This window comes from Phyllopteryx taeniolatus, chromosome 1 (genome assembly GCF_024500385.1).
Source record: "Phyllopteryx taeniolatus isolate TA_2022b chromosome 1, UOR_Ptae_1.2, whole genome shotgun sequence".
Taxonomy (NCBI): domain Eukaryota; kingdom Metazoa; phylum Chordata; class Actinopteri; order Syngnathiformes; family Syngnathidae; genus Phyllopteryx; species Phyllopteryx taeniolatus.
This window is the reverse complement of record NC_084502.1, coordinates 11,718,301-11,734,758: the sequence shown is the minus strand read 5'-3', so window position 1 is coordinate 11,734,758 and position 16,458 is coordinate 11,718,301. Positions and strand designations below refer to the sequence as shown.

The following is a 16,458-nucleotide window of genomic DNA, read 5'->3' as shown; positions in this document are numbered from 1 at the left end:
ACTGATGACAGATGAACTTCTCTTCATCTAATTCCCCTCTGAGCGTGAGCTGATTTCACGCCGCGGGAGGGATAATCTGCACGACCGTTCCCAGCGTTCCCAGCATAGCTCTAAATCATACAATCAATCCGGGGGTGGGGGTCGCCGGTGGCACAGACGGGTCACATTGCTTGCGGTGATTTTTAGCTCATAAAGCTCGAAACGGTCGCATAGACGGAAGGCACGAGGAGATAGACCCCACCCGCGTCAAAAAGGGAATTAACCGACAAAAAGCTTTCTTCCGTAGTCCACCACTTCACGTGCTCGGAATACATTTGCCACCCTCCGTTCGTTTATTTGTCAGTGCTATCTGAACGTTGAGATTGCTTTCACAACTGTGTTTGTGTGTGTGTTCATTCACTCATTGTATATTCACACGGTCACACAGGCACATTGTCGATTCACTCAAGTAGTCAGACTACACGCACGCACACACACACACACACAAACACACACCTTCACCCAGGGCAGGAGGAAATGTTGCCATGGCAACCGGCAGAACGACCGCTGCTGCTACAGAGGCAGAGTGTGATGAAACAGAATGGAGGAGGAGGTGTTTGTGTGTGTGCATACGTGCATGTGTGAGACAGGTTTTGTCAGAAAATCCCTCCCCAAAAGAATGAAATGGAACGATTTGCGGTGTTCGACGTGGCCTGGCAGCTACCCGTGGGTGTTAAGTGGATCCGGTTTGGGGCACGGAGCGCGGATAATTGGCTTTCTGTGGAAATCTAGGCAGCGGAGCAGCTGAAGAATGACAATGTCTCATCAGAAATATAAAGATGAAGCCCAAGTCCATGAATATGTTTTCTCTCATGGGAAGCAGCAAAATATTGGTGCCTGGAGCACTGTGGCCGCCGGTAGTCCTGTTTTTCTGGAAAGGTTCTTGCTCTTTTGCATCTCTGAGAAGGACAGAAACAATGTGGAAAAACAAAAAAGCACTTTTTACGTGCTCACATGGGGCACACTTCCTAGCAAGAAGGCCCAAGGTTTGGCTGTGGTCTTTTTGTGTGTTTTTTGCATTTCTTCTCTCCGTGGCATACCCCGCAGCCCAAAAACACGTTAGCTTCGTGGACGACTAAATGGTGCCTTGATGTGATTGGGTGTCTGTCTTGATGTGTCATTCCTGTGCCTGACTGACAGGTGCGTACGCCCGCCACAATCTCACCCTTAATCTCCCGGGATCAACTGCAGCTTCTCCGTCAGTTAGCGATGTACCGAAATGTTTCGGCCGAAAATGACCCCAAAGTGCCTTTTCGGTTTCAGACCCAAAGACCCTTTTCACCGAAATAACACGTCACTTGCGCAGCATGTCACACATTGAACACACTGACGGACGGGACACACGAGTGTGTACACGTCAGAGTAAAGACTCCTTTACTATTAACAAGCAATGCTCTGTAGAGCTTTGCTGACTTTTCACTTGAATTTATTACTTTATTACACAGTTTAACAAGTTTGACATAGTGCCGTACGTCGTGCCGCCAATCAACCATAAATGTGAAATAAGCATAAATGTTAACTAACACATGCATTCGACAAACCACTGGTAACATAAATACACATTAATAACCAAGATGAATGTCTTTTTTACTGTAATAATTCAAATTTGCATGTTGGAATGAATTATGGGAACCGCATAGCTTTTCTGTCATTGTGCTAGCGGCTACTAGCCCAAACGGAGTGTCGCCCAACCTCGCTGCTTTCCGCCGACCTGATCGGCCGATAATTTGAATTTTATGCTGATCGGCTTTCATGTCATAATTCTGTTCGGGCAGCTGAAGAATGTACACGTGGAGGAGCGTGCCGTGTTCAAGCAACGCAGCGGGGGGGAGGAAAAGCCAAACGGACGCAAACTCTGGACAACACCCGTCCATATAGCCGACAGTGAGAAAGTTAGCGTAAGCATGTCATTAACGGTATTTGATAAAGTAATTGAATTGCAATAAAGTCATTTAATTACAGCAAATTAGCACCCATTATTTCTGTCCTGTTGTAATGTTGATCTGACCTAAACTTATGCCCTTGAATGCCCCCTAGAGGGCATTGATGTTGTCACTTTTCTCTAAAATGCTACAGAATCATTTTCAACTGCAAGTCATGTAAATGGACACATTGCTCCATCTTGTGATCGGATCGGTGATCGGTTATGTTTTTTTTAAACTTGCTGATCGGCCCCAAACATCCTGATCGCGTAAAGCCTACTTGTTACACGCTGTTTTGAGGCAGCCGCCCCCAAGCTACAGCTAACGCGGCTAAATTCGATGCCAAGCTGCGAGGGGAAAGAACGTCCACCTTGCGTCCGTTGCCAGCGCAGCATAAAAGTCACTAATCGTCACCTCCTTGACGGCCAAGAAACGACACTTTTAGACAAGTATCGTTATAACCAAGGACAGGCGGAGGAGAAGACAAGAGACAAACGGGAACACCATGCTAATCGCTAAGCTATCAGATGAAGCAAAATAAGTGATTGGCTGGCACAGTACACTTGTCCCATTGGTGTGGCTGAAAACACATTTATAGCAGAGATTGGCCAACTTTGAAAAGCAGGCAAATGAGTACGCGTCTACAGAGGAAAGTACTGCGATACACGATAACGCTAGGCAGCCAGAACAGGCCATCACCGCTTCTACGCCACTTGAGAAAATGGACCAAGAACTTAAAAGTACATTCATATGATAACGTATAATATAAGAGTTAGTTTCTAGTTTCCCGAAAACAGAGCCGCAGAGACAGAAAGGTCACGTCAGGGCCGCACGTGCTGCGATCGAGCGCTCACCGCAGCTGTCGCGACGGCCGCCCTTTGACGCACACCGTGAATATGAGGAAGTCTTTTCGCGTCGCTGCCTCGCTGACCCTTTTTGACCCTGTCTGTCTGTAGTAAACATCGCCAACAGCCAGGAATGGAGCCTGAGCAGATCCATCCCGGAGCTGAGACTGGTGAGGCTTCCGCCGCGACAGTGGCGCCGAGCACGCTGCTCCGGCAAAAAAAGTTAAACCATCCCAAGTCAAAATGCTACTTGGCCTTGTGTGAAATGAAAGGCACCGTCACAACTCACACGACTGCGACATCACAAGTTCTCGAGCTGGGTTTGCAAAATAATTGGAAAGAAATATTATTTGGAATCTCCCTAAACTCATTTTTCTACAGACTCGTACTAACGCAATGTATGGATTGCGGGACACGTGTTAACCCTGACAGGAAACAACTTCTCTATTTGAACCAAAACAAATTGTCACAGTTGGCAGAAGCGGGCAGGCATCGCACAAAGTCGAGCGATGGGTAAGCTCATGAATATAGACGACAAGACAAGAAGAACGAACGACAGCACGAACAGAAAACATGAAAGCAGACTGACTCAGTGCAAGCAAGAATCAGACTGGGTGACAGGGAGTAAAAAAAAAAAAACGGAAAACATTTACAAACATAATCCAAGGGGAAAATGTACTCCAACATTCTTCTGTACTGACAAAAAAAAGAAAAGAAAGAGTGTTTTGCATTGATGGATTGATGACTCTAAATTGCCCGTAGGTGTGAATGTGAGTGCCAATGGTTGTTTGGTTCTATGAGCCCTGCGATTGGCTGGCGACCAGCCCGGGTGTACCCCGCCTCTCGCCCAGAGTCGGCTACAGAAAACGGATGGATGGATGCATGGATTTGAAGAGATTGAACACTGTGATTGTGTAAAGAGCGCCACATCTTTCATTTGCTGCTTATTTCTCGCAGGGCATTCTGGGAAGTGTCAAAAGCGGCAAGTCGGCCCTGGTGACCAAATACATCACAGGCGCTTACGTTGCGCTTGAGAAACCTGATGGTAAGAGGAACGAAACTAAGCAACAACTTCAAGAATTGGAAGGAGATTTTGATTTCAGAATCAAGACTGATACACATTTTAAAAAATCAAGCTGTGAAAGTGGAATAATATGTTACGATATATGAAAACATTTTTGGAAATGTGAAACAGAGGTGCCCATTTTTCAGAGGGATTTTCTCACTGCGTAAAAAATCTAAATGCATAATAGTAAAAGTTTGTGCTAGTCAATATAACATTTCAGGCTGTACTATTAACAATATACAAAAAAGATGACACTCATCAAATATTTTTATCAAATCATCTTTTCGGTGTTTTTCCAACCTGTGCATTGTGCAAGTAAGGAAGGCAAACACCAGACTATTTTCTGAGACGATCCTATAAGATGATCCTGTGTGTTAATAGTACATTTGTCCCAATCGACAAGCTTAAATATTAAACGTGTTCAATATTTATGGCCACTCCTTTACTTATGCAAAAGTACAAAAGTACACACTTATAAGTAAAAAAGTAAAAAGTAAACTGACATTTTTCAACCTCTCCAGATGATTGGCATTCATTCTCTGGGGGCAACAATGGACAAACAAACAAAAATGAAAACAGGTAAGCTTAATGTGTGCAATTGTAAAGCTTCTTTGAGTGTAGAGACAAAGTGCTTTACAAGTCGAATGCATTATTATTATTAAATGAAAAAAACGAGCATTTATTTGTACTATTAAAATCAAGTTTTATTCAGTACAAGATAAATAGTTTAAAAAAAAAATCCAGCTATGGGGGCTGATTGAAACTAGACAAAAATGAGCAAATTATGGCTATTTTCAGTTTGCGTTTTTTACGGTTTTGCTTTGTCATTGGGAAAATAAATGTGTTGGAAGTCTAATATGTGTAATGCTCAAACGTGAAATAATTTACTGCCAGCGTACGAGACTTCAACAAGCTAGCTTTCTAAAAGACTAACGTGGTTCACCCAAAGCATTAAAGACACTTTTGAAAAAAAGAGACCAAAAATATTCTTACTTATGAAAGATTAAATCCCAGTTCGGAGTTCCCTTGTTGTGATTGTACGACGTGTGTGCGACCGTACGCAGCACAATGTGCTGGCATGGAAGGCACCGACACTTTGCCCCCATTAGCTTAGCTACATGGAATGCGCCGACGCTTTGCCCCCACTAGCTCAGCGTCGCCATAGGGCCGCGGCTCAAAGGGGAGTGTCTTATCTACAGTGTCTATGAACAAATGCGCTCGACTTCAGGTTTCCGTTTTTTTCGGCGTTCTGCTTTTTGCGTTGAGTTGTCGTTAACTTTGGAAGGTTTTAGAAGTAACGAGCTCATTTTTTAAATTGAAGGAGTATAAAGTACAGATATTTGTTTTTAAAAAGTAAGGATTAAAAGAAGAAAGTCGCCAGAAAAAGAAATACTCAAGTAAAGTACAAATACCTGAAAAATCTACTTAAGTACAAGTACTTTGTTATTGTACTTAAGTAGATTTACTTAAGTACCTTGTTACTTCCCACCTGTGTTGATTGACGACATCATCATTCTACAACACTCCCGCCTTCGGTCGTTTCAGAAACATCGGCACAACAAATCCAGTCGTGTTTGTTCTTTTCCGATCGCATTTGATCATGTGAGATTTTTGTCTTGGAGGACTGGATTGTAGATCAGTGGTGGAAGAGAATTTTGATGTGTGGTGTCCTGTGATGAGATTATTGGAGCACACCACACACAGTATGCCCAAGTTTTTTTTTTTTTTTTATCTTCTTGTGTGGTGCCTGGAACAGATAAGGCCTGGTACACACATAAGGATTCTTCAAATCTCAAAAGGTGTTTTATCTGTGAGACTCTACACATAAATATTACCATTCAGGCATTTAACAGTTACGGTCGTATTGTTTGTTGTGTGCTCCGATAATCTCGACAGGGGACACCGCACACATAGCGAGATTCTGTTCCATCGACGATCTCGAAGTCTCGTGTGAACACACGTGATTTCACAACAGCGAAGACGAGCAGACGCTTCGGTGTATGAGCCGATGTTTCCCGAATGTTTACGAGGGGACCGGATGAGGGACCGTTGTCATAAAAAAAAATAAAAATAAAAAACCCCGACTTGCTTTAGAAAATACCGCTTGCCGTCTTTTTCCCACTTTTATCGGGCGGGACATGTCAGTTTGTCTTTTGGTTGATTATTTTATTACCTTTAGATCTTTTGAAGGCCGCTTCTTTGATCGGCTACATTCACTTCCACGTCACCATTGTCGGGAGCAGTTGGCGTGCCCCAAGCACATGAAGAGTTTTGGCGCTCATTCTTTAAGATTGTCGTGCCCGACCTGTTTCGGACCCTAAAATTGGGACGAATCCACCCTTAACACACCTCAGACCTAAGGATAATCTTATAGGATCATTTTATAAGACTTAAGATTGTCCTACTTGGTCGGGAAGGGGAAGAACCGGCACAAAAACAGGCCGATTGTCTTGATGTGTGTACAAGGCTTTAACCTATCTTTGTACCAGGCCTGAGTTACTGTATGTCCACAGGAAGGATGTAACTTGCCTCGTAAAGTCAGTGAGTCATTGCGGTGTGCTGCTTCACAACTTGTCTCGGTCAGGTGGCAGGTATAAAAAGGAGGTGCTGGTGGACGGACAGAGTTATTTATTGCTGATCCGAGAGGAAGCCGGGCCACCCGATGCGCAGGTTTGTGGACATCTCTGCACCGGTATGCACGGTCGCGGCTGTCGTGTGCGCGTCTCCAATCTCATGCCCCCTTCAGTTCAGCAGCTGGGTGGATGCAGTGATTCTGGTGTTCAGTCTGGAAAACGAAGACAGCTTCCAGGAGCTCTACCGACTGTACGGCCAGCTCGGCTCGCGGCGCGCGGACGTCCCCGTCGTCGTCGTCGGCACGGAAGGTGAGTGAGAGCGGCGCCGCCGTCATCCGCTTTGTGCGTACCGGCACAACACGTTTGGCGTCTTCCCTGTGTTGGCTCAGCGGGGGAGGGCGTGAATGTCCCTTGTCACGCCAACCGATCGGGACTCATTTACCTCGTGAGGGCAACCCTCTAGTGATCCAGTTCATTTTTGGATGATTTGTTCAGCCATAAAAAATGTTCGTCCTTCTTTTGTCAGTCCATTTGACATCGGGAGCGGGGAGGTCACGACTCCACCACATACTTCTTCCATCCACCCATTTTCTTTCACGCTGGAGCCTAGCCCAGTTGACTTTGGGTCGGTTAGTTTAAGGGCACATATAGACAGGCAATCATTCACACCGAGGGCCAAATATAGTCTTCGATGTTTTTGGATTGTGGGAGGAAACAGGACTATCCGCAGAAAACCAACACAAGCACGGGGAGAACATGCGAACGTCCAGTGGTGGAAAGTTTTTCGTTTTTTGAAATTGTTTAACCGGGAAAGTCTCATTGAGATTAAAAATCTCCTTCACAAGAGGGTCCTGGTCCAGGACAACAAGTAATCCCGGAACATGAACATAATACAAACAAACATAAACAATACAAAATAAAGAAAAAGGCACGTCAACATATCTGTCCATCCATTACCCATTTTCCGTACCGCTTGTCCTCCCAACGGGGTCGCGCTGGCGCCCCTCCCGGCTGACTTCGGGCGAGAGGCGGTGTACGCCCTGAACGGATCGCCAGCCAATCGCGAATACTGGGAATTGGCCAGCATGTGACACCTATCAGTTCATTCTTGCCCACTTGATTGACTACGAAAATGAGAAGAAGAGTAAGTAAGTGTTCAGCAATGAAAAGCGACATGTTTGGCAGATGATGATCAAAAAGAGGTCAAGTGTCACGAGTGGATTTGGACTGGACTCAAGAGCAGGCGGAGGCTGAGAGGTTGTGATGAAAAGTTTATTGAAAAAGGGGAATGGAGATGGTCTTCGACATGTGTTGAGGCAGAGAACGTATGGCAGGCGGTTGGCTTGGCGGCGGAAAACCACTTGGCGAGGAACACGGAGGGAACACTGAGGACAAGGAGAAACACGGAGGTCAGAAAGATGACGAGGAATTACGTAGTGTACTTGGTAACTGGGGAGCCGTTGTACCGCAGGAGAAGCTTCAATACACTGGCGAGAGTTTCCGGGATCTGGCTTGCTTTTATGCAGGTGATGATGAGGGCTGATTGATGACAGGTGCGCGACAGAGGTGGTGCTGATTCCTGTGAAGAGAGAGAGGGAGAGAGAGAGAGAGGGTGAAAGGTGCGCAAAGCGCCACCCACGCTCCAACTAAAGGACTGCAGGGCACAGCTCATGACATCAAGTTAACGGACTTATATGGTGTAAAAAACAGGAACACCCGAGACAAGCAGGGAGCGTTAACCATGAGGTCGTAACAGGTTCGGAGAAGCAAGATATTCCCCATCCTTGCCTTTATTGAAGGGAATTGTTGAATGTTGTCAGCTACAAGATGAATTTGTGGCGAATGTGTTGCGTCTTGTGCTAGGCTAAAGAGCACGGAATAGTTTTTCCACACAGAAAGGCCTTCGAACTCAGAACCTCTTGACTGTGAAGCGGATGTGCTAACTACTTTTCACCGTGCTACTGTTTCTTTCTTCTTTCTTCTCCAGTATGAGTTCTAAAATGTCAATTGTGAAATGTAAAAACAAAACACATCATTTGGAAACAGAGGAGTCGCCTCGTCTTGATGTGCTATTTAAAAAAAAAAATTTGTCTCCTTATGTAGATAAAATCAGCAGCACCAACCCGCGCGTGATTGAGGACCAAAGAGCTCGCCAGCTGTGCGTCGACGTGCGTCACTCGCTCTTCTACGAGACCTGCGCCACCTACGGCTTCAACGTCGATCGAGTGTTCTCGGAGGGTGAGTCGTGCGCTCAATGCCGCCGGCACGCCACAGAAGGCCCACGTGAGCGGCTTGACTCACGGCAACAAAACACGTCACCCGCTTTTCTTCTCCAGCCGCCCAGAAAATTGTCGCCCAGAAGAAGCAGGTGGCACTACAGGCCTGCAAGTCTCTCCCAAACTCTCCGAGTCACTCCGGAGGCTCCACGCCAGGGTCTGCCTCCTTCCCTGGCCAGGTTGGAAACCCCCACGGCAGCGTGTCCTGCACACTCATTTTTGCGGTTACCCAAACTGCTGAAGCCCGTGGCCGAACCGTGGCGCAGTTTGCGAGGTGGCGGAAGTGGCCGACAGTCGGCAGCTGGTCGTGCTGTGACTTGATATTTGAATCGCGGGTGAACGGCATCGCAACTTCGGCGATGTAACGGCCGGTCAAAAATGCCACGTTGTATCACAGGATCTTTCACCCCAAAAAGGGTGTTCCCGGGTTCCAGCAATACCAATACAGTATATACCGTCAGTGGCGGAGCCAGGCGGTGGCCGTGGCCCCCGACAACGCTTCCAAAAAAAATTTGCTCCAATTACAGTGAGTGGACACCTGCATATTCGCAGTTCAGCATTCGCAAATTCACCTATTTGCACATTTTGGGGGGGAGAACCCGTCCCCTGGTTTTCACGGAAATCCCTGCTTATTTTGCAGTTGTTGTTTTTTTTGATCTCCCACATTTTTTTTTTTGTCATTGCAATTATAATGAGGGTCGCTATATTTAATGAATAATAAGTGATACCCGTCTATGTGAAAACACTGATCATGTTCATAATTTCTCACCAAAAATATCAAGAATGATTTGACAAGGGAGGAAAAACCCAAATCAATATGCGAGACTTTATTTCCACCAACTGATCGCCCAGGTGCAACCTGCCATCCAGTTTGCGCAGTAGAGTTTGGGTAACCGCAAGGATCGTCCCCGGCAATCGCGCAACTGGCAAACGTCCGAGTATTGGCCTTTGCCTCTCAGACAGCGGAGTTGCGCATTTCATTTCACCTCCACCGTCTCCATCCTCTTTCTCCATTCTCATCACGTCATCCCGCGACCTTTGCTCTCAGGTTAGTAACGGCGTGAGCGCCGGCTACGCCTGCTCCCTGCCCTCCACCCCCGTGCTCGCCCACAGGGAGCTGAGGGCGGCCCAGGGGGAGGGCGGCGGCAGCTCCCGTTCCCTGAAGAGCATCCCCCGAAGACCCTCGCTCTTCAAGGTCAGTCTGCGGTCCATTTCACACCTTTGTCCTCTCTCGCCATCATTTCACGCCACCGTGCTCCAGTTGTTGTCCTTTTGGAATTTTTGGAGTACGTCACGCATCCTCCTGCCGCCGTGCTTTTCTCTCAGAATCGGGACTCGGAGAAGAGAGTCGCTGACGCCAAAGGAGACGCGAGCGGCACTCGGGCGGTTCCGATCAAACAGGTTGGTGCCAAACATTCGTTCTTGCCATTTTCAATTTCAAGCGATTACTGATTTCTTTGTGATTTCTTTTTTAATCAAACACAAACCATGAAAAAAATGTTCCTATTTCAAATTTGGGTTAGGATCAAACATCCAAAATGGCAAAACCGGCCAAATTCGAGCTGATTATTCAATTGGTCGGGTTTACGTGACCGACGAGCATTAGTAAAGATACAAGTCAGCCAGCTCGTTGGCTCGTTAGCCACAAGTCTATCGGTCCGGACGGCGACCGGCATCCATCGTGGACAAACATCTTTGAAGAAGTGAACTTCCTAAAAAGTGCCTTTGATAGTGGAAGCCAGCCACCGCGACATTATAAAAATAAGCAAAAAGCTAAGAATTGTACCTGATTGATCCTTTCGAAACAATCTGTTCTTAAACATTCAATGCATATGTATAGTGAAACACAACCGAACTGCACTTACAAAAACGTACAGTCAATTAAAACGGAGTGTAAATGTAACCTTATGCACAGTTTCAATGTTTATCCTGTGCTTGAATATTGAAAGAAAAAAAACTTCGACTGTGGACTGCTCAACTTGGAGCGACCCGTTATTTTCATTCTTCTTCCAAGCATTGCGCAATGTTACGCGAGGAACTGTGCGTACACGTCACGGTTGACTGATGGCTACGTGTTATCTGACAGAAGCAGATGAACTCGATCGAGTTTGTGATTAATAATAATAATGCTCGGTGCCACTGTCGGGGGAAACTTTCACGAAAGAGATGACGTAGTGAAGCACTAGTTGTGTTCCCACAGAGCATCCTGTGGAAGAGAAGTGGCAGCTCTCTGAACAAGGAGTGGAAGAAGAAATACGTCACCCTGTCCAGAAATGGAACACTGTGCTACCACTCCAGCTCCAGCGTAAGAAAACACCACCGACGCAGTGCATCCACATTTCACACACTTGTGTGCTGTGCTGAAATCAAAAGACATTTTATTGCCGTACAGCAGCGATCCCCAACCTTCTTTGTACCCGGCATAGAAATATTTAAGTTGAAGTTTTTATTTAAGTTTCACGTAAACCAATATTTTGATGGACCGGTGTTGTCACGGGAAAAATGGGAACACTTTAGTAGACAAGCGACATGACGTGTAACGGGTGTTAAATGCAATCACAGTCTGAATGAAGTTGTAATCGGTGGGAGCCCCGTGCTTGTTCCTGTTCAACAAGCCGGCCCCATCTCCAGGTCATTTGAGACAAGGATACCCGAGTGTGTTACTTACTTCGAATTTAATTACTTTTCTTTTGGTCGCCATCATTGTGGAAAATGCCCTTTTCCATCGATATTTTATCTTTATTACATCTATAGATAGGATTTTGGAAACAGAGGCAAGGAATTTTTTTTTTGGTGTCATTTCATCGTTTTGGTGCGTGACAATCACCTGTAGCCGTAAATCCGTATTTGAAGCAGGACTGCAGTTCTTGTGCCGAAATGCAGCTTTCTTTTCCTTGCAAGCTTTCGGCTCATCTTTGCAAGCTTGCGGGCTTACTTTTTTTTTTTACGACCGGATCACGTGACCGAGACGCGCAGTCCGGCAGCGGTGGGCCGAGCATTTGCGTCCTGGGCCTTTGGGTGGGAACTTACCTGACTTCAACCACCTTTTGATGCTACTACTGTCACGTCCTAATTATAGAAACCGTCAATACTATCCAAAAACCCGACATACTGTGTGACCACGTACATCGCAGGTGTCAAACTCAAGGCCCGGGGGCCGAATCTGGCCCGCCAAGTCATTTCGTGTGGCCCGCGAAAGCAAATCATCGGTGTCAACTTCCATGATTCTTACTCAAATTCTCATAAACTAATCACAATAAATAGTATCGTTGAGACATTGCAAGCATTTTCGGTTTACAGTAACTTGAACAATAGTTGAACAAACTATTATCCTTGACTTCTGATTTCAAAACTAAGTATCCATCAATTTGTTGTACGTATGTCATAATATTATGAGGTGACTAAACATTTATATGGTTTCACAATCAACGGCCCTCTGAGGGAAACTGTGACTACAATGTGGCACGCGACAAAAATGAGTTTGACACACCTGACGTACATCATCTGCAGCAGTTCATCATAAATGTTAATCTAATACCCTGACAAAAATAATAATAAAAAAAAACCTCAATAAAATACATCATTCTCACCTGATTTTTTTCATGTATTAATGAGTGCAGCTAGCTACAGATGTGTTTTGCTGGTTGAACTCGGCTTGCTCTCACCAACCTATCAGAGAATGGAAAAATACTGCCGTTATTTTGTGGCGAATTTGAAATGTGATTGGTGAAAAAAAACAACTACATTGAAAAAGTCCCACCGCTATATAGTTGAGGTCCCGTGGGACAGCAGCACTACTCAGAGGCGGCGGAAGCGGGGGAACCCCAAAAGTACTGCGCCCCTACTTTCAAAGTGGTTCCGCCGCCCCTGGCACGACTGACTGGGCAGATTTGATTGACGTGGCAAAACAGGGGCTCAAACCTGACTGGACTAAAAAATCTAAAATCCACACACACGTGCTGGAAGCTGTGCAGCCAAGAGAAATGCAATGAAACGAAGAGACTAGACTGCTGGTAAATCGTCCAAATTCATGGGGCAAATATTTGAATTCTGGTTGTAAATGGAGGTCAGTGCTTGTGTGTGATAGTGTTTCGGCCAGCAGATTGATTTTTCGGTAATTACGCACGCTCGTTTATTTAACCTAACCCTAACCCGGAACGGACCACCCCGACAATACATGAAATCTGCAAAGTAGCGACCACATATTTTTGGGATTACTTACCCGTCTTATAAAGCTGTATGAACCTCCCCAGACTCTTATTAATCTTCTTTGCACTCCTTTTTAACCTCTACCATACTTTTATCAATACTTTCTATCCTCTTAAACATCTTTTGAACTCTTAAACATACAGTCATGCATAGTAGTACTGTACACTATGTACATTTTATTTCTTGTAATATTTGCTTTGATGATTTTTTGAAAATGTTTTTTTTCCTTACAGTTTTAATGTTATAGCCTAAAAAACATTCAATTTTTCCACCCCAAAAATGACAGCATCTGAAAATCTTTCAACATGGGGAATTATGCACAATATGAATATGAAAAAAAATCTGCAGTGCACTGAATCCACAATAGGCGGGGAGGGAACACTGTATACCAGTGATTCCCAACCTGTGTGAGCATGAGAGCGCTTCTGGTGTGCCGCGGGAAATGATCAAATTTCACTTAATTGCCCGTAGGTGTGAATGTGAGTTTGTTTCTATGTGCCCTGCGATTGGCTGGCATCCGGTTCAGGGTGTAACCCCGCTCTCGCCCCAAGATAGCTGGGATAGGCTCCAGCACGCCCGCGACCCGCGTGAGGAGAAGTGATACAGAAAATGGATGGATGGATCGATGGATGGATGGCCAAAATATTATTTATTTACAACAAATCACACAAAGAATGAGTCTAAGTGTCTCAGTAATACTTTGTGCATTTCAGGACTACATGCAGAATCTGCACGGGAAGGAGATCGACCTTCTTCGCGTGACAGTGAAGGTTCCTGGCAAACGTCCTCCGAGAGCCGTCGCACCTGCGGGCCCCACGCTTGCGCCACCCGCCCCCTCTGAAGTCGACGGGCTCAGTAAGGAGCCGGCAGCTGCGGAGAGCACGGGTACAGATAGGCGCATTTATTTGTATCGTCTCACAAATGGCAGCGGGGTCGTCGGGGTTTCTGCACCCAGCGAAGACTACATGGTCATTAGACGTCGGGTAACAGTGGTCGACGTTTGTGCAAGGCCTCTGATTGATTTTACTGCCACGCCAAGTTGAAGTTTACTTTAAAACTGAACAGAAAGCAAAGAGAATGACACCTTCTCTATTTAAAACAACCACATACTGTAACTTAGCCTTTAGTCAGCTAGCTTAATGCTAATGATAACGCATGATAGGAAACAGATAACACACAACCCTTTAAGCAACTGATATTAGAATACAAACGATGCTTCAACACATTTAGATATTTAATATTACAGTTGTCACAGTCATATATTCTTCATCCTCTGCGTGGAGCTGAGACTTCCATTTACAGTACTTTATTCTGTCTGTTTTATACTGCCCCCAGGTGGCCAAGGCGGGCGGCAGCACAATGGCCATTCAATAAATCCAAAATGTGCGTTTTGTTTGTGTCACACCTATGTGACCATCTTACACTATCATATCAGATTTTTGATTGGCCCCAAACTTGGTAGGGCGGAGTCATTGCTTGATTATGTTTTCTTAATTGAACCCTGGTCCCCACATGTACTGAAGCTATGCACTTTTTGAAAGTGATACAACATAACCGATTGCAAATGTTTCGGCTACGGCCTGCGGTTTCAGAACCGCTGTTGTGGATGTACTGTGGCTATGGAAAGTATTCAGACCCCCTTACATTTTTCACTCTTTGTTATGTTGCAGCCATTTGCAAAAATCATTTAAGTTCATTTTTTCCACAATGTACACACAGCATCTCATATTGACAGAAAAAAAATGGAATTGTTGAAATTTGTGTAGAGTTATTTAAAAAGAAATGGCAATATAATAAAGAGTGAAAATTTGAAGGGGGTCTGAATACTTTCCATCCTCACTAAAGCCGCTTCCTTTGTTTCTGTCAGTTCCTCAGTTGTGCCCTGCCACCCTCTCTGTGCTCGACGACCGTTCTGCCGGAGGAGAGCGAGGCCTTCAGCGCTGCACCTCGTCTTTGTCCACCAAAGCACAAAGTGTCGGTACGAACTCATTCTAGAGCTGCTCTGAGGGAGCAAAGATGGCAAAAGTGCTCACACTCTGTACTTGCACTTAAGCTGAAGTACAGATACAGTGAGTATCAAAAGTCAACACCCCTGTTCAAATGCAATGGTTTTTGTGATGCAAGATACTTTCCCCACCATTAATGGTACCTAAAACAACAATAACAACAACGACAAAAATTTTTTTTTAAAAATTGAACACAAAAAAACGTTAACTATTGAAATGTTTGCTAGGCTTGATGTGGTTTCATGAGGTTGCATGCATGTTTAGACCCTCAAAACAGCGTTGGTTTCTTTGCGAGCAGCGCGGCGAACAGCACGGCAACAGTGTTATACGAAATGAAAAGCTTTTGATACATTTTCATCTTCAACATCTTTAGACGAGACACCCAATGTTTGAAGTTGATTGGCTAAAATCCGTAGGAGGAGTTTGTCAAAATATGACGACTGTAAAAGGCAAATAGTATGGAAAGTCAAAATGGCGGACTTCCTGTTGGGTTTAGGGTATGGCGCCAATTTTGGTACACTTAGGTGGAACGTACAGGCACGGCTGCTTTTTTGAAAAATTGTAGGGGACGCTATTGAGACATTTTTAAAAAATTGCATCCAAAAAAATGTAAAAATATGACAATGTTCACCGTGCTTGATCTGTGTACAAAGTTCCTTGAGGTTGCGTGCATGTTTAGACCATGAAAATGGTGTCGGTTTCTTGGCGAAGAGCGCGTCGAACAGCACGTCACCACGGGCAACAGTGTTTGTGGCGCGGGGGCCATTATTTTTATATTTTTAGGGGCGCTACAGAGCCATTTTTGAATAATCACATAAAACAACTTTAAGATATCCAATTCTTTGCCAGGCCTGATGTGCGTGCAAAGTTTGGTTCAAATCGGGGTATGTTTAGGCTGTCAAAAATGCGAGAATAATACAAAGAAAAAGAATAATTCCTACGATTACAATAGGACCCTTGCAGCAGTCACTGCTCGGGCCCTAATAATAAAACAGAATAATTCTTGCGATTACAATAGGGCCCCTGCCAAGTTGCATGCGTTTTTGTGCATGTTTAGACCATCAAAAACAGCGGGTGACCAAATAAACTTCCTTTTGCGGGAGGTATGGTTTTACAAGGCAGTGTACATACAGAAATCAAATCAAGAACTTTTGATGTGTTTGCCAGTAGGTTGCATGATGACTACGAGCGAATAATTGCTTCTAAATGTCTTCTGGCCTGGACTCTTATCAAATGTGTGACATTTTGAAAAGATATGAGCATCTGCGGTCAACTTACAACAGTTGTCGTTGTACATCAAAGTTCTCTATTTCGCCAAAGCGTTTGATAACTTCTCATGTTCAACTCAGCTTGAGATTCGACACACAAAGTTTGAAGTCATCCATCCATCCAATCGGACAAACTCTCCATGAGGAGTTCGTTAAAATACGACCTCTACGAAAGGTGAAAAGTGAAGTAAAAAGTGAAAGTAAATTAAAAATGGAGGACTTCCTGTTAGGTTTAGGATATGGCTCCAGGAGAC

At 44.9% G+C, this 16,458-nt stretch overlaps 1 protein-coding gene across 6 annotated transcripts in view; it reads left to right on the top strand.

Moving 5' to 3' along the window:
* The window catches only part of agap2 (ArfGAP with GTPase domain, ankyrin repeat and PH domain 2), a 43,162-nt gene that overhangs the window by 7,807 nt on the left and 18,897 nt on the right, over window positions 1-16,458 (top strand). For 4 of the 6 annotated variants that reach the window (XM_061771619.1, XM_061771609.1, XM_061771590.1 and 1 more), the window contains exons 2-12: window positions 2,918-2,976; window positions 3,764-3,851; window positions 6,457-6,542; window positions 6,619-6,754; window positions 8,549-8,683; window positions 8,782-8,900; window positions 9,770-9,916; window positions 10,048-10,122; window positions 10,922-11,026; window positions 13,644-13,815; window positions 14,798-14,908. In XM_061771619.1, coding sequence (XP_061627603.1) covers window positions 2,918-2,976; window positions 3,764-3,851; window positions 6,457-6,542; window positions 6,619-6,754; window positions 8,549-8,683; window positions 8,782-8,900; window positions 9,770-9,916; window positions 10,048-10,122; window positions 10,922-11,026; window positions 13,644-13,815; window positions 14,798-14,908 — 1,233 coding nt within the window. The remainder of the gene's footprint in view (window positions 1-2,917; window positions 2,977-3,763; window positions 3,852-6,456; window positions 6,543-6,618; window positions 6,755-8,548; window positions 8,684-8,781; window positions 8,901-9,769; window positions 9,917-10,047; window positions 10,123-10,921; window positions 11,027-13,643; window positions 13,816-14,797; window positions 14,909-16,458) is intronic. The other 2 variants (XM_061771581.1, XM_061771598.1) reach the window with 2 other exon arrangements.